This window comes from Netta rufina (genome assembly GCF_964035555.1).
Source record: "Netta rufina genome assembly, chromosome: 10".
Lineage (NCBI taxonomy): Eukaryota > Metazoa > Chordata > Aves > Anseriformes > Anatidae > Netta > Netta rufina.
The window spans coordinates 2,971,727-2,997,674 of NC_140133.1; the positions used below are offsets into that span (position 1 = coordinate 2,971,727).

The 25,948-nt window shown below is 36.0% G+C and overlaps 1 protein-coding gene across 1 annotated transcript in view; it reads right to left on the reverse strand.

Moving 5' to 3' along the window:
* The window catches only part of CACNA1D (calcium voltage-gated channel subunit alpha1 D), a gene marked incomplete at both ends in the record, with an annotated part of 188,769 nt that overhangs the window by 80,291 nt on the left and 82,530 nt on the right, over positions 1-25,948 (reverse strand). Inside the window, 5 exons of the mRNA XM_084292806.1 lie at positions 584-610; positions 1,774-1,861; positions 6,589-6,666; positions 9,861-10,030; positions 20,429-20,532. Coding sequence (XP_084148932.1) covers positions 584-610; positions 1,774-1,861; positions 6,589-6,666; positions 9,861-10,030; positions 20,429-20,532 — 467 coding nt within the window. The remainder of the gene's footprint in view (positions 1-583; positions 611-1,773; positions 1,862-6,588; positions 6,667-9,860; positions 10,031-20,428; positions 20,533-25,948) is intronic.

Below are 25,948 nucleotides of genomic sequence, written 5' to 3' on the forward strand. Positions count from 1 at the left end.
GCAACTGTAGGAGTGTCTTTGCCCTTCATGATTCATTAGGTCTGCCACTTGATTATTTCCCTTAAATCAAACAGCTTTTTTTTTTTTTTTTCTCCATAGAGCAACCCAACCTTTTTAAACAGAAAGAGGTATGTCTTCAGTGTTGGCAATTATCCTTTTTAATTGCTCAATTTATGTTCTGTAAGACTGGAAATAAATCAAAATAAAAAAAAAAACTGTTGATTTTGTACTGGCACATCCCACGTCTACAATATCAGGACTATTAATTCTGCTCATGACCCTTCCTTTCTGCAATCATACTTGCAAATAAAAGCTCACACTCCCAAATGTTCCTCGTAAGTGAAAAGAGAGCCACAAATATTGTTAAAGCAAATCAGGGAGTTTGATTCCCAAGAACATCCATGAATATTTTTCTTTTGTATTCACCAGTAACTATTAGCAACAATTTTCAAGCAGTACAATTTAAAGAACAGTAAGCAAAAAATAATCATATCAGATCATCATGATGTGCAAATAGGAAAGAAAACAAGGAATATATAAGGATCAAGGAAAAAATGATGAAAAGAGAAAGGAAAATACTGACCTGAACTTGGATTTTGAGATGGTTTGACTAAAAGAAAAGGAAAACAAAATTTTAAAGAGTGTAGTAAAAATAATTAACACAAATTCATTCTCCTTGGAATAAGGCATTTTTCCAATTCAATACATTGGAATTACATATACATAAAAATAGGCTCCCATCAAGATGCTTCATGAATGCTAAAATATTATTGTCTGTTATTTATTTTCTGTAATACTATTCCCACTCTTCAAATGAAAGAAAGGAAATGCTTTAAATCTACATAACCAAAATGCTCATGTAGAGGATGCTTGGAAAACATGAAAATCTGAGCAAATAAACAGTGCAATTATATTCTATACAAGTTTTCAGGCAATAATTGAATGTATGGAAATATTTGTATATATATATATACGAAAATACATATTCTCCAGTTCATATACAACATAACAGAAAACATTTTTCTTTTTTGCACATCATAGGTGACTTCCTTTTATTATTATTATTATTATGGACAATAGCAATTATATTCTATACAAGTTTTCAAGAAAATATAACTCCACTGGAAGTTTAGTTGAATTTATCTACATTTTCCTAATTTGAGAACTTTAGGAGTATATTAATGCCACAGTCTAACTTAAAGTAACAAAGAGTAATAAATAAATAAAAGTCATACAGAGTTTGACCAATTGAAAGCAATTTTGGCTAAATCAGCAAAAGGAAGAGAACGTTTCTTTTAAATTTTGAGATGAAGAGGTATCCTGATTTTGGCTGGGATAGGGTTAATTTTCTTCCTAGTAGTGGTGCTGTGTTATGGAGTGAGGATAATGTTGATAACACACTGATGTTTTGTTTGTTGCTGAGCAATGCTTACACTAAGTCAAGTGCTTTTGGCTTCTCATACCGCCTGCCTGCAAGGAGGCTGGGGGTGCACAAGGAACTGGGAAGGGACAGCACCAGGACAGCTGGGCCAGACTGGCCAAAGGGCTATTCTGTGCCATGTGGCATCGTTCTGCGCAGTGAAACTGGGGGGAGCTGACCCTCTTTTTCTTTCTTATTAAACTGCCTTTATATCAACCCACAAGTTCTCGCGCTTTTACCTTTTTTAATTCTCTTTCCCATCCCACTGCGGGGGGAGTGAGTGAGCAGTTGCATGGTGCCTGCTGGGTTAAACCACAACAGGAGGGAACCTGAAACAGTCTGTGTGTACTCACCATAAACTCCCACAGCATGCTGGGTTCTCTCCTTCTCCACTCACGTTCTCTGTGTTCACTGATTCAGTTTCACTGGTGGGCATACTTGCTGTTAGGAGACAGCAATTGTTTTAGACTGCGAGCCAAGCAAGGCATTACACAGAAACTGATCTGTTCTGTCACAAGAATGCATCTGCTCTGCAGATCTAATGAGAGCTTGGAAGGTCTGAGGAATAGTAGATGAAGTCAGACACTTCCAACAGTCCTCCTCTTATAACAAAACAAAGCACACAGAATTCCAGAGTATATTATAACTTTTTTGTTTCGTTTCAGTGATTCGTCATAACTGCAGAAAATGCACCACAGAATACACTGTAAGGAGATTTTGCAACAAAGAGCATGTTTCTCCTAATAAACAAATGCTAGATTCTGTGACCTTTGAAGGGTTCTGTTACCACCTTGGAGGTAATCATCAGTTTAATTCAAACATGCTTGCTAATTCCAAGAAATACCAAAGTTCCTCTCGAAAACGGGGCTATCACACTCCAATCACAATGACCACTCTATGCTTTCACTTCCATTATGAAATTATAAAGGCAAGACACTAGAAAGTAATTGTGCCTGTAAATATCATATGAGCAGACAGGAAGGAGCACTGTGAATGGCAGAATAGGAACTACAATGGATGAAGAGGACTACTACTAATAAAAAGGAGATTATCTGGAGGTTATCTGGTCCAACCCCTCATTCAAGTAAGGATCATAGTTAACAACTGTAGCCAATGATTTATTAGAATAAACTCATTTGTCAATTCATCATCACCAGTTACCTCCAAATCAGCTAAAAATGAGAGACAGTATGTATTGATAGGTGTTAGGAAAGGATGAACAATCAAAGTGCTCAGTACATCCTAGGAAAGAACACTACTTCCACAGCTGCAAAGGAAGCATTAAAGGAAAACTTCAGGAACAAGAAAAGTGTCAAATTAATTTTGCTGGTTTATATAGAAGAAATATCATATAAAGTAGGAAAAGACAAAACAAAACAAAACAAACAAACAAACAAAACAGAAGGTAGAAGATACACAGAAATTACTGTAGAATAGCAAGGAAAAAAAGCAAAATAGAGTATCTTAAGGTTATTCTGGGTTGTACCTCCTGATGGTTTGTTGCTTTTTGGATCAACACATATCCAACATCCGATATATATATCATATATATATATATATTTAAGCCCATGTCTGTGGACTGAGATTAATGAAGGCAGAAGGACTACAATACCCATTTCTATTAGGGATCTCTCACTATTTTGTTGCCTAAAGGAGGCTTAAAGTGGGCTTAATTATTCATGTTAATGTGAGTGAGAACTAGGCACTAATTTTCTGTTTTGTCTATAGATCAGGTACAAAATGAGAACTGTTAGTAACAGCTTCTCTGCATAGCCACTGTATTGCCTCAATACTGACCTAGAGATACTTGCAAGGGATTATGGTATGTTGGTTTACATGCCCACCAATTCCATGCTTGAGAGACTGTCAGCTCTGTGCAGACTAGATGCTCAGCAAGCCTTTGCAAAAGATGAGAATCTGTCCCCACAAATGTAAGTTACCATTACATGAAACGTTAAACACAGACTTGGCATAGCATAGAAAGATCCAAACTGTCCATGCGGGTCTTTGAATAAAACAAGACACTACAGGCACTAAGCACAGCAAAACATTCTTTCCTGAGGTTCTTCTTCTGCTTTGATTATTCTTTTTAAGTCTTACAGTATTTTATATATGAAAAATCCCTGGTTAGCACCTGCAAGTGCCTCTATTCTAATATCATAATATAATATCATTGAAGGTTTAGAAAATGAATACTGCTAGTCTCATGTGAACTTCACAGTTTACAGAGTTAAAAGGGATTTTTGTTCAAAATTAAAGCATGTAGTCTTCGATGACATCCAAATTCCATAACTCATATTTTCAACGGCTTAGGAAAAAAATGACAAAACTATTTCAAGCACTTTCTCAGATCTTCAGAAGAAAGAAGAAATGCCAGCTTTATTTTGCAATAAATACAATGAGTTTCTCTGTCTGATAAGGAACTGAAATGGTTATTCTTTGCTGGGTGGTAGCTTGCTGTTAGGAAACACAACATGATAGCCACCTAGTGATGAACATTTTAGCATTTTTTATGGGTAACCAAAAACATAGGAGTTCAGAAGGCTTGTTGCATACGCTGTTATTAAGGGCTGTTACATAAAAGCAGAGGACCACTTTTGCAGAAAGTCTCACATGCACAACAGGTGCAACATCCCTCACACTTGTGCATCAAATATACCATCCCAAAGCAGTACCTAGAATCTTGTTCCTCAAATTGTCACTCCATGTCACACAAATGCTATTTTGTTTTAATATGTCAAATAATTTTTTTAGTGTAAAGTAATGTAGTTTTTATTTAAGTCTACCCAGACTTGGTGAGTTGATGCTCAGTTAGAATTATCAGCCTTCTCTGAACATGACTGCATTAAGAAAAGCAAAATATCAAGGAAAAAAAAACTTTGTCCCTGTTGAAGCCAATGTCAGTTCCACTAATTATTAAGTATAGCCAGGATGTCATCCCCTATTTCAAACAGGGTCGCTGCTCTAACTCCATTAGTGACTTGCAGGTGCTTTGTTAACAAAATAGGAGAGGAAAAAAGAACCATGGCAGTTCAGTTTAAATTAGAAACACGTCTAACATTATATGTAATTTGTACACCAACAGAAAAACTTGACAGAAACACTAAGAAAGGCGGAGTGTGGAAGTCTAGCTCCAACAATGCTAGCAAGTCTTTAAATCTTTAGCTGGAAGAAAATAGCAAGAGCACTGCATGACCACATTGACTATAACCAATGCAAGCAACTTGGCAAGTCTTGAAAAGACCTGGTTTCACGAGGACAGCTATGTAAGGTGGTGTTGGCTGGGCAAAGTACAGCACACAGAAGGCCAGCTTTGAGGTCTTCAGATTTTTGGTGCAGGAATTTCAAACCCCACTTCAGGACAAAACCTTGCATAACTAAGAGGGAGCTGGTGTTCATCAGCATTGATGTGTCCCAGCCAGCTGGAGTTGGAAGAAATAAATTCCAATAATCCTACTATACAACAATCTAGCGTTAACATGGAATCCAGAAGCAGGCTAAATTACAGCCTACAGTATTGAACCACGGTGGCACATATTATTGTGGCAGTTTCTTTCCTATAGAAGGTATATAAATTCCATTTTACTCTGGTTCAACTTCAGCTATGCATTATCGATCCACTGGTTGATCTCACTTCCACAGTGAGAACCTGGGGGTAGCCTTCTGGTTACACATGCTGAAAAAAAAACCTTCAGAAGCACAGTGATCTGTACAGCTAGAGTACAATAACCAGAAATAGCTACTGGTGAGAATCATACTATTACTAAACATGGTATGATACTGGCAACATTTTAGAGCAAACCTTGCAAAACGCTCTTCTTGTGTCTGCTACTAATAGCCAACCAGTTCCATAAGCTTCAGAATTGTCCTAATTCTTTCTCAAATCAGTACATAGATTTTCTCAATTCTTTATGCCAAATATTTGAGGTAGTCAGATAGGAAAACAGACTAACAACCAAAAAAAAAAAAAAAAAAGTGGCAACACTATCATTGCAAACTCATCACAAATTTCTCTAAATCTGCTGTATGTCCAGAAAACAGAACAGGAAGAAATCTTTTGACTGTGAAGCCCCTCAGGACTAATTCTGTTTATGGCGTGGCTGCCTGGAATATGTTCTACATGATATGAGGTACCTGCTTACATAGTGCACATTTAGTTTTGATACTATCAATGTCCATTCTCATGGGCTTTCTTTTTATTGGCAGCCCTCAGAAACTAAAGATAAGTTTGAATGTGGTTGGTTGCCTTGCAGTGGAAGGACAGTGAAATAATCTAAATTACAATATATGTAATAGCTACATAAATAATTTTAAGCAGACTTAATATTTGTAAAAATGAGTCCATAAAGTCCTAGCAAAATAATATTCTGCATTCTTTGAAGTAACTCCATCATATTTGCCAGCCTCTGGCTGAGCCACAACAGTGACTGCCTCATGACAGCAAGGAAGTCAGTTGCTCCAAATACTTTGTTGTATGTAGGCTTAAAAACAAATCTCCTAATTGCTACCATTGTGATAATGTCAAATCAACACATCTGCCAGTATTAAAACAGTGCAGATTTGAAAATGCCCATCACACTAAAACCCTTCTGCATCTCCAGTCGGAGTGGAAGAGAAATTGAAAAAACAAAATTATCAAAACAAAAGTATCAATAGCAAAGCAGATACAGTAAAAGTGTGTTTTTTGTTGTTGTTGTTGTTGTTGTTGTTATATCCTGCATTAAAAATATAATCAAAAATATAAATATTACATTTAATATTTATAGTAATATTAGAATATAATGTTAGAACCATGCTGTTCTAAACTTGCAATATGATCCAGTATAAAGCTTGTGACGTACTTTGATGGACTTCTTCACAACTAAATTTAAAATATATTTTGTATTTTGTAACTTTAAGAAAGAAAACCTATACTTAAGCAACATTTAAAGACACTTCAGTCAAAATCTAAATGGATTAAAAACTATGCTTTAAGAAGGCAGAGCACTGCAGCACCAGTCTATTTGAAGCATGCACTTAAAACAGCAGAACCACATGCATGGGTGTCTACATGTTAGATGTATACACCTTTGTTATGGAAAATGCATACAATAGGCTTCAAAGGCTAACGCATCAAATGCAGTAGTGGCACAAAAGAAAGTTCAACTGCAAATCAGAGCATGTTTTACCATGTTTATTGGAAGAACGGCCAAAGCAACTAAGTCTGCTTTTCTTCTTTTCTTCCATTAAGTCAGCCAATGTAACCCCTTCGTGTTAAATACATGTAATCCCAGCATTTACACAGTAGATGGCAGCAGTTGCAACGCAAAAAAAATAAAAAAATCAATAAAAACGTGTCCAGATACACAACACAAGTAATGTTAGGCAAAACAAATTGAAATTACCGGCTGCATAATTTATCAGAGCTATAACCATCACCTCTCACTTGTATTTTTGCATTTTGAGCTAAATTCACATTCCTTTGAAGACAAAGGCTGGTGGTGTTTTCTTTCATTGATTTCAGGGTAACAAGCTGTTGTTTAATTAATAAAGATGAAAGCTTTTAACATTTACTAGAAACATGCTGGCAATTCTAGTAGTTAAAAGGTTGTACATTACTCGACAATACTGGATACCTGCCCACTATATGCAACAAAAATGCACAAATACATGGGATTCATATATAAATAACTTAGTAAAAATTCAGTTATCTGGTTAGAACTTGTAAAATGCTGTGGTCTCAGAAATTTTAACTACATTTTTTAATGACCATACAAGAAGCCAATAATCATTGATTTTAACTGTCTTTTAGATCAGTATCTATTCCTGTCATGGAGAGATCTCCCATATCCTAAACCCAAAGCTCTACCACATCACTGAAGATCATGGTGATCTTCCATCACCATCCTACTCAATGGCTGTCATGACTGTCCAGAGGCTTAGCCATTTGAAGTAGGGCCATGGCTGCTCAGCAGCTTGCAAATGCTTATTCTATCCATCTTCAGGCCCAGCTCTACCACTTGCTTCAAAGATAGTTCTAGAAATCATTGGTACATTTGGACTAAAATCATTTCCCAAGCTTACTACTCAAGATTATTAACCTGGTGATAGCTAGCTAAATTTCATCTGACTCTCAAAGAAGCAGTTCATCATCATAATTATGCTCCTAACCCAACAGCTTTCTCTGGAGTAAGTGGATAGACAGCTCACGCCCTCTCTCATCTCACCTTCCCATGCAATAGGATGTGCAGCAGAACACATCTTAAGTGCAAGAAGGTGAAGTGATTGAGCAAACCTTTGTCCTTCACACCCTGTTGCAGATGATGCTAAAAATGAATGACACTGCCACATATTTAAGCGCATATGCACAAACCCAGAAGAGTGCTAGGAGACAGTCCATTCGCTGGAAATTTCCACTCAACGTCCACATATGACGTGCTCAGTGCTAAAAGAATGCTGGCAGGTTAACAGTTTACTGTGAAACAAACCAGTGAGCTTGTGCAAAATGTTTTGTGAACCTTTTACAACTCAGACAAACCAGAAGTGATTTTCACAAGATGCCTGGAATATATGACTTAAAAAAACATTCCAGGTGATTACATGCACTATGTCTGCTTTGTGGAGAAAAAACAATGCTAAGACAGTATCTTGCCAGAAGAAGATGACCAAGATCTCAGCCACAGCTAAGGGTATACTAGTATACCCTTAGTATACTGGTGCCATCACCATCCTGATTTCTTAGTTCACTTCATTCTACGATGAAGTAGAATGAAGCAGAGCTCAGCTTCTAGCAGAGCTGCAGAAGTAGGAATCACATTAGGTCTGCCAGCTTTCCCTACACTCTCTCTTGCTCCAGTAGTAGAAATTAAGTTGACAGGACTAAAGAGATACCACTAAGTATACAAAAGCTGACCACCTGCAAAGGAAGCATTATTCATTGAAAAGCAATGCTGTATTGATGAGACTGCAGTAAATTCATTCACTTATTAAATCTCCATTTTAACTGTTTTTCTCTGTAGTCAAAAGAAAACTGCAAATATTTGCATTGTAAGAGTATTATGACCTGCTGACAGTATTAGGGCTTTGAAGATAAAACACACATAAAGTATTCAGTAGTTTTATAACACTGATAAAGGAGCTTCTACTCTTCTTTGGTATTTCTATGTTAATAAGTTAGCTCTGATACTGTATATTTAAAATAGAAGCAACTATCCGAAATTCAATTCTTGAGATTCATTTTAAAGTTCTTTTAATAACATTCCCTATCCTCTTGTTACTCTGGAAGTCTCCTCCAACTCTTAATTTGTCCTAGAACTATGTCTAAGTCAAAAAGCTCTCTCAAACACAAGTAAGGAAACAAGTATTTTTGATTTTATGAAAGACCTACATGATCTAGAAGATGTTTAAGGAATGATGGGGCAAAGGGTTATTCACAGCAAATTAATGAGCAGGCAATTTGAACACGATGCAAAAAATTCCTGAAATTTCATCTGCAGACTTTGAAACCAAGTCCATCACAATTGTGCATATCTGGCATCACCCACAACCCTGCATGACAGCCTTGTACACTGGATTTTACTCTGTAGAATGTGTAATCATTCACTTCTCAGCTTTAGAATTTTATACTCATTCACAACCCCATAATTTGTGTGTATCTTCCATATAAAATTATTAGCAATCACCAAGCACAGTGAACTCTATTAAATCTTTGGCTTATTTGCTCTGCTCTAGATCAAACTATGCTTGTGCTATGGATTTTTATTTAGATATAGATTACTCCTTTTATGGTGATACTGACATCATCATCCCACAAGTTGCTTCCCAGCTTATCATAAAATCATATTTCCCTTCTGTCAGCAATGCAAATTCAGGCCCTGCTTTTATTGCAAACAAAAGGACTGGTACGTTTCATAAAAATAAAAATATTTTCAAAAACTTAACTACATGCATTACAGAGCTAAGTTTAAAAACAGATACCTCTGTATCAAACGATGTAACTTTTACTATTTTTTGAAATTCTTTCTTCAAACCTCAAAAAAGTCCTATTAACACAAGGTTATTTCTTTACCATAGTTCTGGCCGTGAGCTATGATTTCTGTGCATGCACCTACAGGTAAGAATGTATTCTTCTTGACCAAGGATTTATGACAACACCTAGGGGCATGTATGCACTAACTTTTCACAGAACAGAAATAAAGTTTTTAAATCTCAGTAGCGATTGAGTGCAGGCAATGATTTGTACATGGACAAGTCAGAGCAAATATTTACTGTAAAATTCTAAATTATCTTCCATAACTTCATTTGTTAACATATTAGTAGACATGATTGTTCTGTTAACAAATGTTTTTGCAAACTAAAAAACAGACAACACCACCACATAGGCTGCATTCTCCCCATTGTAACTCACTAAAAGCAATCAAACTGCCCCACACAGAAGTAGCACTAAGTAAAGAACACGTACTGTTCCGTTTGCCTTCTTCATCAACCTCTTCATCATTCTCAGGGTCAATATCTTCTGCCTGTGTAATCCAGTCTAAATACCCCTTCAGATCTTCTTCGAGCTGTTGCTTTTCACGTAGCTTCTGAAAGTCCCCTCGGGCCTTGGCTTTTTCTCTTTCTTTGGAAAATTCTCTATCAAATTCAGATAAAGAAAAAACAAAAATGCTGATTGTCAAACTGCCAGGTATTTTGACCTAGGTCTTGACATTGCAGAATAACATACTGACATAGAAAATGAACTAAATCAACAACACGGAAGATTTGAGAGCTTCTTTGAAAATCAGACAGTGATGCAAAGAAGTCACAGCAAATCCCTATAAAACAACATCAAAACTTTCATAACTGTTTTGATTTAACTAAAAATTAAGCAATATTCTTAAACCTTCCCATACAGTCTATAAGCCACCACATGATTATGCACTCTTACAAGTAGGTTTAAAATCTGACTGGCACAAATAAAATAATATCAGAGAACTTAGTTATTTTCAGCAAAAAAGAAATGCCATCTTAACATACCTCCTCCTTCTTCCAGCCATGGCTCATTAGCCATGGCTAAACACACTTATTTCTGTGTATGGTTCAGAAAATTTCACTAACAAGCTTCCTCTTAATTATACCAGGCACAGACAACTCTGCTGTTTGCGATCTGGATGTTTTGCCCTTTTGCTCTCAGATAATAAAATCTAGAAATCATGTACTTACAGATCAGAATTGCATCCTTTTACATAAACTGAATCTTCTGCCTGGTTCCCCCATCTAAAGTTACCTAATGTATTTGACTCTGTTAGTTTAACTTGGTGATTTGACTAATTCCCTACATTATCATGGAATGATCTTTAATATAATTAAGCAACACTTTGTGAGAAGGAGGGTGCATAAAATGACCCTGAGGTCTTTTCCAACCTGAACTACCCCACAAATCCATGATTCCCTCAATTATGCATTTCTTGAGACAACTATCATGTAAGTTCTTGCACCATGACATTTCACATACTGACATTGTTAAAACACTCAGCACAGTAACAAAGGGTCCAAATGCATAACTCCCTTTGCCAGAGGGATCATACATCTTCTGATTTATCTGAGGATTGATATGTATAATCGGGGTAGGCAGCCATCTTTTGAACTGTATTGTAACTATGTACTGATTCAGTATTTAAAATTAAGCTTCTCCTAGACTGTTATATTACAACGGGGCTGAAATTAAACCTAGGAAATGGCTACAGTAATTCCAAATACCATGGATTTGCAACCCCTTTATTTTTTGTGAACTTTTACTTTAAAATTTCCCCTAATTAACATACTCTCAAGGGGAAATTTATTGAAGCACTGAAGGTATCTTCTTTCAAATAGAAAAACATATTAGGAAGTTCCCAGATTCAAACAGGTAAGACTTGCAAAATATTTTAACAAGGTGAACACAATTAGCGGTATTATGGTTCCCTGAGAACAAAATATAGTAAAATAATAGTCTCCTATTTTTTCAATATATTTCAGTTCAGTGACAGACATTACTTATCTGGAATTGCAAACATATAATCTGGTTTTGTTACTATTTTATTTGCAGTCTTCAAATGTCTTCTAAATACTAACTTTCTGCTTTGCCATTAGTAATTTTAAGTTAAGCTCTTTACAAGCAATCATTCAGATATTTATTTATTTTTTATTATTATTCTTTTTTATGTTATGTTGCAGAAGCTGAAAGACTTTCCGTTGCAAAACCTATGAGGCAGACACTACACCTTTTACAGTTTAAGTCTTAATTCAACAAAAATTACAGTTGGCACGTGGAGAAGATCATCCTGTTCTATCTGATGGCACCTTAATGAAGCTGAAGAATGCCGGTGCTTGCTTTGCAATTGCTACCCTTCATCTAACATCTATGGAAAAGGTCCTTCAAAAACCCTTCTCTTCGCAAAAATGCTTGTGAAAGTGACAACACCTAGCAGCTCTATGAAGGATAACTGCTTTATTTAAAAAGTAAATACAGATTTAAATGTTTTGGTAGAAGATGTCAAAAGCCTGTAACATTATTATTTTTATTTTTTTTTTGTATACGGAAGACTGGGTTTAGGATTATCTCAAAGAGGCTGTCCATTACATCTGACTAGGGCAACATACTCATGACTCATTTCATAGGCAGTAACTTGGAAAAAAGAGCTACTATAGCATACTGTGAAATCAGAAGTAATAACCTTTGTTAGCTTTTACTAAGTACTCTTGTTTTGTTCAATTAAGTCTTTTGGGTGTTTTTTAATAGAGTGAAGGATTTGTGATCTGTGTGGGTAAAGCAAAATGAAAGCGGCTGCTATTATATGAAGAGAAAGAAGTCATTTTAAAATGAAACAGTTGGCAAGATTGCAACTTTGAACTGCACTTCACCCATGACTGAACCACCTTTTAACTTTGACTTTATATTACAATAGCTGCATGCAGAGAATTAAACACAGTTTTTATACACACAGCTAACTACGACCTTTCCCTTCAATACAGCACAGAATCCAGATATTGTCTTGGTTAAATGCTGCAGCAATTTATCAGTAGTATGCAGTGGTACTTAATTTCCATAATGTTTAAAAGATTTCCTTTTATTTTAAAAAACTGTTTGTAAGGAAATATAACACACCTGAGAAGACTGCATTTTCTTCAAAGGAGGGAGGAATCTGGATCTATGGTATTTTTTTCAATGACAGCCACAATGAAGTGACATCCCTCATATGAATGCATGTACACATTCCTTTCACTGAAATGCCTCATATAAGAGTGGAATTAAATGGAATTAGAAGTGTAATTAGTAATCTGTTAGCACAGAAAAAGTTCCTTTTTTTTCCAAGTAACAAGAAGTTAATTGAAAAAGTTGCTAGGGGTGAGGTGAAGGAGAGATGTTGGCTCTTTAAAACTGCTGACAAAGACATTTAGACAACAAGATATTTGGCTGTATAGATAGGTATAGATTGGTTGTTCTCCTGGAAGGAGGAATAAGACAGCTGCTTGTGTAGCATTTAATGGCTATGAAGAGTGTAGGCTAGGTCCAGGCAGAAAAAAAAAAGCTTTTGGATATGTTGGCATCATTAGTCTAACTGTGATTAGGCCAATTAGGTCTAAAAGTCATTCAGGCCACTCAATGGCCTGAACTGGCCTCCCTCACTGTGTTCAAGCCAGAACTCAGTCCAGAAGCTTACGAAGCTGACAGGCTTAGGAAGCCGTATGTTAATTGTGGTAATTGGACTTTATTTATTTACATGTACAAATATGTAAACGTTTGTTTTCACAAATGCCTTTTCTAAGGGCTAATTTCAAAATATTTCATTCTTATTTGATAAAAATGACCTGGATCTGGTATGTGAAAGGGTAATTAGTGTTGTTTTGTTGTTGTTGTTCTTTGACTAACCTGACAAAAATTGCATTCAACGAGTTACGCTCTCATTCATAAGGGTCTCCCCCCTAAAATATGATTTAAATCAGTCCACCCAAGTTGTTGTAAACTGAAAAATCCCAACAAGCTACTCTGATTTGGCACACCAGTGCATGTGAATTGAAAATCTGGCAACAGGAGTGCTGCTCTATCTCCTGTCCATCACTTAGACAATGATGATAGGAAACAAACAATTGCCTTCCACCTCTAAGCATAAACCAGGACTAATTCTTGGCTGGCCATATTACAGACCTTTTGTCACTGCAAGTCTCTGCAGACAGAATGAGAGCAAGAATTCATCTCCTGCATCTCCTGTATGTAACATAGTGCACACCGGGTTCCAGTATGTGGAAAGCGCTGTGTGAATGCCATATGTAGAGCTGTTACCCAGACATCACAGACTCTTGTTTGTTCACAGAGAAGAGTCACGCAATAGCAAAAAGGTGTTCACAGGAGTACAGTGTTGGCCACAGCATAGGTTTCACACGGCTGTAATCATACCAACCAACAAATTAGCAGAATCAAATCAGAGAACTCAAACTGCTTAAAAAAAAAAAAAAAAAAAAAAAAAAAAAGGCATGGACAGCAGCTCACAGCCAGGCCTATTGTGTAATGAGATGTAACAAGATATGAAAAAAAAGGTGTGTGACATCACATCTTTAATTACTTGAGATTTTTTTTATATTATTACTCCTCTTGTTAGAAATAATAACTCATATGCTGAACACTGCAGAATTATTTCTGCAGGAAATATGTATATATATATGTATATATATCAATCAGGAATTTTGCTTGAGCAAGGAGAATTGATGTGGAAATGCAAACTATTAATACCTAGCTATATTTTTTTCTGTATAGCTGGCCAACAATTGAGAAAATGTACACTCAACAGCAAAAAGTCTATTTACACTGTGTCAAGGCCTGGATAGCATTATTATGCCAAAGAGTGCACATGAAGGTGATGGAATCAGCTGTGGGAACAGCAAGATTGGGAACAGTTTGATAGTGGTGGTAACGGACCAACAAAATTGAGATTGAATTTTTCAGACTAATTATATTTGCACTTTAAGATTGGCTCATTCTGTCCTGAGTAGAGACTTGTTTGGCTCACTATGCTGGATTTTTTAGAGGAAGAACTTGTAGCATTGAGGGTAGGACCATTCCTCATAGTGTGTTCACCCTACCATCATGATGAGCACTGTCAAAGCTTTTGAAACAGACAATGTTTTTTTAACTGTGAGGAGCTCATTTCACAGGACCAACACCTAATAAGACAGTGTGATGAGTTCTGACAAGATGGAAATAAAATCACTCCCATTCATGCTCTTTTGTTAAAGGATACTGGATTACTCCATAGTTTTTTATTGGTCTCTGTTTAGAGAAGTTGGTTAGAGTTACCACTGTATATAGCTGAAAGAATTTTCTAATTATTGTTGTATATTCAATTGATCAACCAAGGATATTCCCTTTACCTTTTGATTTTTTTAAATGTATTTATTTGTGTATTTGAGTTTTATTTTTACTAGCCACACAGCAATCAAAAGCAACCTGCTGAGATCTGGAGCTGAAGTTCCTTTCCTTTTTATTAATATATATTGTGTGAGGGAGTTAAATTTTTATCTGTAAGTCTCCTTTTTCTATGAAGCTTTCCCTCTGATGTGAAAAAGAATGCTATCAAAACCAGTTCATTTCCCTTTTGCTGAAAGACTATGGATGACAGTTCACTGCTGTTTTCTATTTTGTGCATCATTATTCAAATTTCATCTTCTACATTTTTTTTTCCATATATACTGTAGACAACAGTTCTTAGGTGTATAAGCTTCTCTGTGTGAACATAATTTCTATTATATGAATTGACAGATATTACCAGTGAGATTAGCATGGATAAGTATGTGCCCTTAGCTTTTAGAATCACTACATACATTGCAAATAATACTGTGGGAAAGAAATGGAAAAAAAAATAACATTCTCTTAGTAACCTGCAAAACTTACATGTAGGAGGATGTCAAAGCTTACGCTTTGGTGTCCTTTAGGAAAGCAATAAATTCAACTCAGAGAGATTTATTAAAGTGTGTTTGAAAGGTCTTATTTGTTCCCATGGCTACCCAATGAAATACTAATGCCTTGAGCAGAAGATGCCATCAGCAGAAACCGTCCCCTAATGACAAGGAATATCTCAAGGAATAGATTATCATGCATCATTAAAAGCCATGACTCTTGATAAATAAATTACGAAGTTTTATCATTTATTATTTTCTCTGTTAATAGTAAAACAGTTGAATGCATGCTGAAATACCGGCACATTTATTTCAGCACACTTTTAAACAGACTTTCAGGGTTGATGAGTTCCTCTCAATTTCTGCCCCTTACTTTTTAAAGGTAGCCTCTAACTTTATAATGTCTAACTTAACTTTCTAGTTTCAGGTTTCTGTCTCTTGCACTGCTGGTCATGACACACTCAGGTCTTTTATCCTGGAATATTTGGAGGCCTGCCCTCAGGTCCCAGTTTCTGTCTGGTATTTCATGAGTTTGGAGAATACGGGTCCTGTTTATGCCAGATACACAAACTGTGTATAACAAAGCTACACATAAAAGCAGGCTCCTAAAGCAGTCCACCACCCTTTACAGAACTTGCATTGCTGAGCAGCTCCTCAGTTGCAATTTCTGTGCTATTTCATCAAGTGTCAAGTTGCCCTAAAGCTGCACTGCCCAGTCCTTGGGTCATAACCAGAGGGATCTTTACAAAGGGGAAAAAAAAAAAAAAAAAGTGTACTCTGATATCTTTTGCAGACCAAAACACCACCATGCTGGTAGCTCAGAGGACACAGCAATCAAAATAGAGTGCACTTGTGTCATGACAACCCTGTGATTTCTAATTGCTAAAACAATTACTTGGAACCACATTGCAGCCTTACATTTCTAATGTGAACTGGCAAAATGCAGACCAGCCAATGAGAAAGAAAATTCAAAGCTATCTGAAAAATGCATTTATTTGCAGCTTTTCAGACCTGCAACAAGTATTTTGATCTGGATTCCAAATTGTATATGAATTCAATCTCGCAACCTTTTTGTGAAAGATCAGGTAAAGGTTCGAGGTGGCCACCTAGATTCCCCTTAACTAAATTCACCACTTTGAAAGGAATTCCCAACACGCCCACATTCTGAATCACAGTTCCAAACATTTCCAGATAACTTTCAGGAGCCAGATCTACCACCAGTTTTTCTTGTGTATTTAGGGAGGAGCTGTCTGTCAAGTCTGTTCTCAGGCCAGAGCTAGTCTTCTTCAGAGCCCTCTGCTGGTGTTGCACCCAGAGCCGGCACTAGGACCCTTTCCTAGAGCCACATCTATAGCTTTCTCCAAAAGCATTTCTAGAGCACTTGTCTGATTATGGAGTATGAAAAAGGCAGTATTTTGAAAAAGACAAAACTACCAAAAACAATTATATAATTAAGCCTATGAAATCTTTCCATCCTTGTTATTCAATTGACTAGAAAAAATCTCTATAGGCAACTTCCTTCCAAAATTTAAAATATTTACCATATTTCCTACACACACATTACTTCTATTAATTTACATATCTGCTATTAATAGCACAAACTGAGTTTTTATGATTATTACCTTCAGCACGCAAAACTGACATGGATCACCAGTAAATACTCACCTTCAGAAAATGCTAGATGTAAAATAAAAGATCTTCGAAATCATCATTCTCATCCACTTGTACAGTATCTAAATACATCAAACATGCAGTGCACAAGAGCCAGTAGAGAAATACAAAGGGGCAGATGGTCACAGTGTAACAAAGGGATACAAAGAGAGTGAATGAATGTTTTAAAACTGCAAACCAGCAGATTTAAATGGACACAGAAGAAGTTGATATTACAAGAACTAACACTTTCATACAGAAAAGTTGTATTAGGCATTCAGATTCCACTTCCAAAATCTGTATGCAAAGCCATGCTTTTCAAGTCAGTTGGCATCATTTTTGCATTCCCTGACTGGTTTAGTAAAATTTAATTTTCTTTGTAGATTTATAAGTGAACAAGTTTCATGCTATGGTTTGAAGAACATAAAACATAAAAGCTAACTCTTAAAAAAAAAAAAAAAAAAAAAGAATGCAAGTGTTACTCATTCAATGCCTGGCTCAGGATGAAATATATATATAGCTTTCTGCTAATTAATATAAATACATCCAAAGGATGTACAGAGTGCCCCTAAGATTTAAGCAGACATGTCTAAATAGAAAATACGTGGAAAATATTTGCTATTAAGTATAACGGAATTAATCAACCAAAATAAATCAGTGTAACAGTGCTACACACTAGCCTTTTTCACAGTTTCAAACAAGTATGCCAGGACATTTTCTTCACTTTTGTATCAGTTTGGTATAATAGATATCTTCTCCTTTCTCCTCTCCTTCTCAATGTCAATATTAGTGATATTCATACATCACAAATCTCAATCTATTTATATCATTTCCTTCAGCACAGAAATTGTGAACAACCGGAGTGCTAGGATTTCTCTTTCACATGTTTTGAGCAAACATTGATACAGGGAATCCATCAAGCACTCTGGACTTTTAAGTGATGCTGCAGTTAGTGACACCCCAGCAGAAAATAAGTTTAGGAATAATGAATGAATTTATAAATTTCACGTGAGCTCATGTGACACTTACCACTGCCAGTTCAGTTCACTGGAAATCAAAGGCAAGTGGGTAAGGACTCTAAAGAGCATTAGAGCTCTTAGGATCAAGAAATCAGTGGTGAGTTCTTGTCTGTAGAATGGAACCCAAGGACAAAGGGACACCTTTTCCTCTATATTGTTACAGTGGCTATAGAACAACTTCATATTCCAGCAAAATTTCCTCAACAAAGCTGTCTCATTACAACAGAATAAAGGAAAAGCTGCTGAAAGAGTACCAACACTGATGCCAACAAAGTAGATATTAAAGATATCTGAGTCACAAATATAAGAGAATATAAGAGGGGTACAATAAAAAATACAATGATTTATCTGACTTACCCAACAAATTTTTACTAGCTTTGAAAAACTACCTTATTTAAACGTACAAATCATGCAGAAAAAAAAAAAAAGCCAACACATCATAATGTTGCAAGCCTTATAAAATATTTTGACTGTACTAAATCAAATAAAAAACTTAGTGTAAATCTCTGAATTTCTTTGGCTTCAGTGGAAGAAATGAACAGGGGTATCAACACACCAAATCTGGCATTACTTTCTCCACTCCTTATTAAAAATATATAAAATTATATATATTAAAATAATTGATAATAAATATAATAATAGTTATCATAATAATAAATAATAAAAATAAAATTTAATATATAGAGAGATTATATAAAATTAAAAAAACAATGAAACCAATAGCACTTCGTTTGAGTCAAGCAAGGGAAAAGGGAAATAATAATTAACCGTTCCCATAGCACACCTTCACACAACGGGAAGAAAATTAATTGCTGCTTATGACCTTCTTAAGGGCCAGTGAAAGGAACCGTGGAAACCTAATGGCTTTAGTGGGAAGTCTGGTCGCACAGCGACGTTAGGTAACAGTATCAAACAGAGAAATAAATCATACTCTCAGTTTTCTGTCTGTTCTTTTCTTTCTTATTTGACCAGCGTGGCTGTGATGCAAAAGCTAGGCCCTTAGTTTTGCAACAGTTTACATACTTGTCCCTGAAAAAAACAAAGCCTATATGATAGCATAAGTCAGCCACTACAGGGTGGGTCTTGGAAAGAAGAAATTAAATCAAAAAATCAGCAATGTGTTTTTAGCACACTACCTCTTTACTTTTAAACATCTGCTTTGTAAATTGATTCTGAAAGGAATGTAAAAACCATGCTTTCCACAGTTTCCTGTGTGCAACAGTAATCTATCACAGATAAATGATTTTTAAAAACACATTGTTTAATTTAAAACAAAAATGCCTTAGTAACATAATTATCACATTATCAATTGGAAATTGCTTCTGATTCCCTGATTTCCATGAATGTTCTATATATAACATCCTATAATTCCTTTCAAACCTAATACGCAGCACGGCAAAACTGTAACATGGCTGCATACACACTCAGCAGCCTGATGACATCATCAACTATAAGGCTGCGTTCAGTACAAGACACATTTTTCTGCTGGGTAACAAAGACGGCACAGCTAGCCCAAGGCTGCCAAAACAACATCATTTGTTGTGTAACTCGTAGCTAACATAAAAAATAATGTGTGTTATAATTGTATTTGGATTCAGATGCCAGCAGGACCTTTTCTTTCTTTATGAAAAAATATCTTGGGCTTTGTAAGAAGAAAACTTTGCGAACTGTTGCCATAAATTACAGTTTTAAACCACATTATACATCTAAAACTGATGACACGTTAGTTCTTAGCTGGAGTCTGGAATATACAGAGCAACAAAGTGCTGTGACAACCTCCCACTGACAACCATATTAACTTTTTCTTTGATTATTGATAAAAATATCAGATTGCTGCTGTGGGATGTCACAGCAGTACACACCTCAATGATACAGGAAGCATTAAACATTTTGTGTCATAGTACACTAGTCATACTCTTTCTATCAGACAGATCTTCAAGTACCCCATTAAAATAAAATTTGCTACATGACTGGTAAATGCAAAGAACACTCCAATTACTTTATAGCTAGTTTAATAATAATGATAATAATAATGATAATAATAATGATAATAATAATAATAATAATAATAATAATAATAATAATAATAATAATAATAATAATAATAATAATAAACGATTTTCCAGAGAGACACTTGGCTATAATTATAGGGGAAAACGTTTGTACAAGTGTCACCCATCTCTGTGTGAAAAATGTTTCTCCCTGCTGAACTATTAGAGAATGAGAAGTTCGGTGCCTCATCTAAAAGATACTTTTGGCAAGCATGGTGAACGTGATGTCAGACAGATACAGGCACTAGGATCACACTTTAGTCAAGAGAGCAAACACTGGTAGGATGACATAAGAATCTTAAGTGCATGCAGAAAAGCCATTGCTGAGAAGCTTGAGTAAATGCAGAGGCCATCTTACAAGTAACAGTAGCATACACAATGTTAACTCAACTGCTTACCCACTAAGTACACCAAGAACCAGGTTAAGTACGAAAAATGAGCCAAGGATGATAAGACTAACAAAATAGATCCATGGCCATTCACATCCTATTGCATCATTTACCTGTAAAATGCAAGGAAATAAGTTATGATTCAGTCATTCATTAAACAGCAGAGTCCTTTTTTGCAGCTGCCAGATCACGTAGGTGTTAACACTGAAAGTTTAGGGCTTATTCAGTTCTTAAAAGCAAGAAACTTTTGTTTAATTTATTTACTTACCCAAATTACATTGCAAATGTGATGCTGCAGAAGCTGAATTAAAATAACATATTTAAATAAGTGCAGGAGAATTTTTAGTTCTTCTCATACTTTTGCCACAAATATGGACATATATATATATATATACTGGTATGTCTGAATTCTGATTTTTTATTTGGTATTTTTTATGAAAGCTACAGAAAACTCCTTCTGTTCAAAATTAGAAGAGAAAAAATAGAAATTTAATTGAAAAAAATAAAATGTCATTGCAACTGAAGTCTCACCTGTATAAGATAACCTGTGTGTTCATGGCAACTGAATTCAGGACTCTGCCTTCATGATAAAAAAGGTGTATGCTTACCCGCTCAATACACCAAGAACAAGATTTAGTACGAAAAATGACCCAAAGATGACGAGACTGACAAAATACACCCATGGCAATTCAAATCCCATAGCATCATTCATCTGCAAGAAATAAGATGATCTTATAGAGTAGATCACTATAGTAATAGCAATGAAGAGTCAGAGAAACAGAATTTAATCATTCAGATGAGACAGCATTCTAAACAGAATTCAGTCATTCAGATGAGACAGCATTCTATGCATTCCTGCAGCAATTATCAAAGGAGAATAATATAAGAAAAAAGGCACTGGCCACATCAATTTGCAGTCATAATACATATTCTAGGAGAAAGTACTGAGTGAACCTAGCCTTCAGATCAAAAATACTATCAAACATACAAATAGAGCACTATAACATTAATAACATTAATTCTTTAATACCTAAAATGGTAAATTTCAGATCTCACTAAATTAAAAGATGTTTACAAAGTGCATTGAAATACTAGGATTTTTAATTCATATATATCCTAACTACATGAATGATCCTCTGAGAAAGTAAACAGTAACATGTATCTCAGCAGGACAAGCAATATTATTTTTTTCTGCAAAATTGAATTTCAATACTTTTTCCCTGAAATACTACAGCTGGATGCAGTCAGATACTTGAAAAAACGTGAACACTTTTATGAAAATTAAAACCTGAAATCAAATTTTAAAACATAGCAGAAACATGGAAATATTCCAGAAACAATAAGGTTGAAGTTACTGAACTTCAGACACACTATTTATAGGTACACACAAATTTTTCTACAAATCTATCTTTTCCATTGTTATTTTTAGCAATCCTATGAGATGGATTCAAGAAACATATCCAGGGAAAACTAAGAACTGTTCAGAAAATAAAAGATACTTTAAAACACAGGGAAATGCTTATTTTATCTATCATTCAGGTGTAAAGAGACATCAAGTTATAAAAAAGCAATTCTGACTTGCAGCTTCTTGGAAATTTCTCTTATGGGAGAAGAATTATTCTGGCTTTTTTGTTTATACTGACAGGTTTGCACTACGTTCTTCTTGAGATGCTTTTTGGCCATAAAGATTCATCAGACAAAATAAAAATCCATGAGGATTCAGGACTAGATATGGCAATGTATAACGATTTTTGGGCAAACCTTTTTCTCTTTGTGAATGCTGTTGCATGTCTGTCTGTCGCATCTGAAACTTGTGATTAGGCTTTGAGCTCTATAGACAGTCCATTTTAAATCACGTCACTAACATCTCTGTTGGAATGGACACAATCCCATATAAAGCATGGGAACAAAAGGTTTTCAAGGTGTACTTTGCTTTTTTTTTTTTTCTTTTTTTTTCTCTATCTTTTAAAAATTTGTTGTAGTCTAAGTTTCTGCAAGGCACTCCAATGGATAGCTAGATGCAAGCACATGCATTAAGTCTTTGCAGGTTAAGGCCCACAGGCACTTTTCTTCACTAGTGATCTGCAGTAATACCATTTTATACTAACTGGAACTTCCAAAATTACCGAAAGAGTAATATACAATCACTTACTTGATAGTATATGTAAAAAAAAAAGATTTAAAAATGCAAGTTATATATTTGATTTGGATTTTTTTTCCTTTTAATTTCAATAAAGCAATATTTTAGAGAAATTAAAATGGAGAAGAGTTACAGCCATTCTGAAAGGCTGGGATCTTTGGCTTCAATTTTAAAAGATTTCAAGTTTCCATGGTCCAGTTCTGCTACATCTTATTCATGTGGGAAATAAAATCTTTCATAATGCTGCCATTACACTGACCTACTTCAACTCAATCTCCTGTGCAATACTTTTCTGTGCAGTACTTTTAGCAATACTTAGCATGGTAGGCACCTAAGCTAAGGGGACTGATAGTTTATCATCTGTGCCTGTTTCCTCAGTGTGAGTCCGCTCCTTTGAGCAGTCTTAGCAGCAAAAGAGAGCTAAGTATTTAAGAAAATGCCCTACTGCTGATACTGAATTTCTTCTTTGTTCCAGTGTGTGTTGCCCTTTGCACCTTCTTTCAACTATAAGCATCTGGCCTTGAAGTTTAGGAATCAAATGTACTCAGTTATTTTATTTTATTTTTTTAATTGCATACTTAGTAATTATTTTATTACTTCAGAATTGAGTTTCCTTCATAGAAATGATTCACATAATACAGATCAGGCAAAGATGGTTTCTAACAAGAGTGTGTAAGAGCCAACATTTTGTCTGAACTTCAAGTACTTGCAAATGAGTTTTGTATCCAACTTAACTATACCATTTGCACACAGTATTTTGCAAGTTACCAGAGTTCAGAGTGAGGGCATAAATTCATCTGGTGCTGATGTCAATGTTTTCCTGCTATAAATCATTTTGAAAAACCTGAAATTGCAATTACATTTTAAGAAAGATAAAAGATAACAAAAGATATGAGGAAAAGAAGTGCTCTGGTAATCATTGTAACCTAACCTGATACATTCTTTTTGCTAGGGAGGATGTATCCAAGAAGCCAGGCATTGTGCTAGCTTAGTAACACATATACAAAGCTTAAATTTCCATGGTCTGTCATAAAGGCTCTATTAGCACACACAGCTGTGATTTGCATATCCTTCATTCACTTTAGAGCAATGTATAAAAAGAAATCCTTCTAATTTATGCAGTTTGATTCTAAACCCAGTATTTCAGGCTAATCTATCTAGGACTAATGTCCTGTGATATGAAACCTGGAAACTGCAGTTAACCAGCACCAGAAGAAATGTTTTGGTTTGGGCAGATGCTGAACTAATCCAAAAGCAATCCTTAGTCAGGAACCCATATTCCACTAGAACAGGTTGGTACTAATTCCTAAAATCAACAGCATGAAACTGCTTCTATACAATTTTACCATTTAAATCTAGAAACAAACTCTTTTTAAGTAACATACTGTAATTTCTATTCATGAAATAATATTTCCGATTGCATTAATACCAGAGATGAAAGCGTGTAAAGAAGACCTTTCCATCTGGAAAACTTTACTGCTCATTTCGTGCATGTCAAGTGGCATTTTTCATAACTTTCAATTACAGAAAGATTAGAAGAGTCAATTTGTACTCTGACTAATGATGGAGGCAGAGTATTGGTAATATATACACAAAAGAATCTCCATCCTCTGAAATGATTTTTTTTTCAATTGAAAGCATTGATACTAAATTCTCACACAAAGTCCAGATATAGGAGTTAAAAGACACAAATTCCAGACCTATTGGAAGTTGCAACTAAGAAACATAAATGCCCCTAAATAATGCTACAACGGCATCAGGAAATCCAGGAGCTATCAGATCTCAAATCCTTAGTAAAAAGTCTTACAAGACCCCCACTCTCTGTGGCTCAGAAATATAGCAGCCTAGAGCAGCCATCAAACCTAGTAGCTCTCAATGGACTTGTCCCATCTCTTTTTGGAGCCATTAAGCTTTTAGCATCCATAACACCTATCACAAAGACACTTGCCAAGTGCCATTCTTCCTGCCCTTCTTTGTACCATTTTCCAGATCTAGACATAATGTTTTGATTTTAGCTCTAATTAATTTGTCCATCACATCATCCAGAGGACAGACAAGATGAAGGACGATATGAAGGACAAAGTGAGTGTTTTTCTTATCACTTAATTACATTTCACTATAATGGTAGATGCATTACTATTCAGTTAGATAACTGTTTAAAAATGCCCTTTTTTTTTTTTTTAACCAGAGATGCTTTTTTTGGCTACATTCTGACATTTTCAGCCTTTCATACAGACACTACATTAGAGTTCTTATGTTGTATGCTTGAACAGCTTTGAAAATAACATTTGAACTAAACTCTGAAGCTTTCCCAATCCTTTTCATGGTGACGCAGGAACTAACTGCTTTAAAGTCCCTGTAAAAGGAACCATTTTGATACTTGATCTGTTGATACTACCAGATCTGGAGACAAGTTACTCTGTGCAAGTCAAATTGGTAGAGGATAAAATATTATATATATATATTACACTAAATTAATATATTCATATTACATTATATATTCATATATTCATATTCATATAGTCATATATTCATATTACATTCAGTAAGTTCGCAGATGACACCAAGTTAGGTGCGTGTGTCGATCTGCTTGAGGGTAGGAAAACTCTGCAGGAGGATCTGGAGAGGCTGCACTGATGGGCTGAGGTCAACTGCATGAAGTTCAACAAGGCCAAGTGCCGGGTCCTGCACCTGGGGCGCAATAACCCCAAGCAGAGCTACAGGCTGGGAGAGGAATAGTTGGAGAGCTGCCAGGCAGAGAAGGACCTGGGAGTATTGGTTGATAGTCAGCTGAATATGAGCCAGCAGTGTGCTCAGGTGGCCAAGAAGGCCAACAGCATCCTGGCTTGCATAAGAAACAGCGTGACCAGCAGGGCTAGGGAGGTGATCGTCCCCCTGATACTTGGCTCTGGTGAGGCCGCACCTCGAGTACTGTGTTCAGTTTTGGGCCCCTCGCTACAAGAAGGACATCGAGGTGCTTGAGCGGGTGCAGAGAAGGGCGACGAAGCTGGTGAGGGGCCTGGAGAACAAGTCCTACGAGGAGCGGCTGAGGGAGCTGGGCTTGTTCAGCCTGGAGAAGAGGAGGCTCAGGGGCGACCTTATCGCTCTCTATAGGTACCTCAAGGGAGGCTGTAGCGAGGTGGGGGTTGGTCTGTTCTCCCACGTGCCTGGTGACAGGACGAGGGGGAATGGGCTTAAGTTGCGCCAGGGGAGTTTTAGGTTAGATGTTAGGAAGAACTTCTTTACCGAAAGGGTTGTTAGGCATTGGAACAGGCTGCCCAGGGAAGTGGTGGAGTCACCATCCCTGGAAGTCTTCAAAAGACGTTTAGATGTAGAGCTTAGGAATATGGTTTAGTGGGGACTGTTAGCGTTAGGTCAGAGGTTGGACT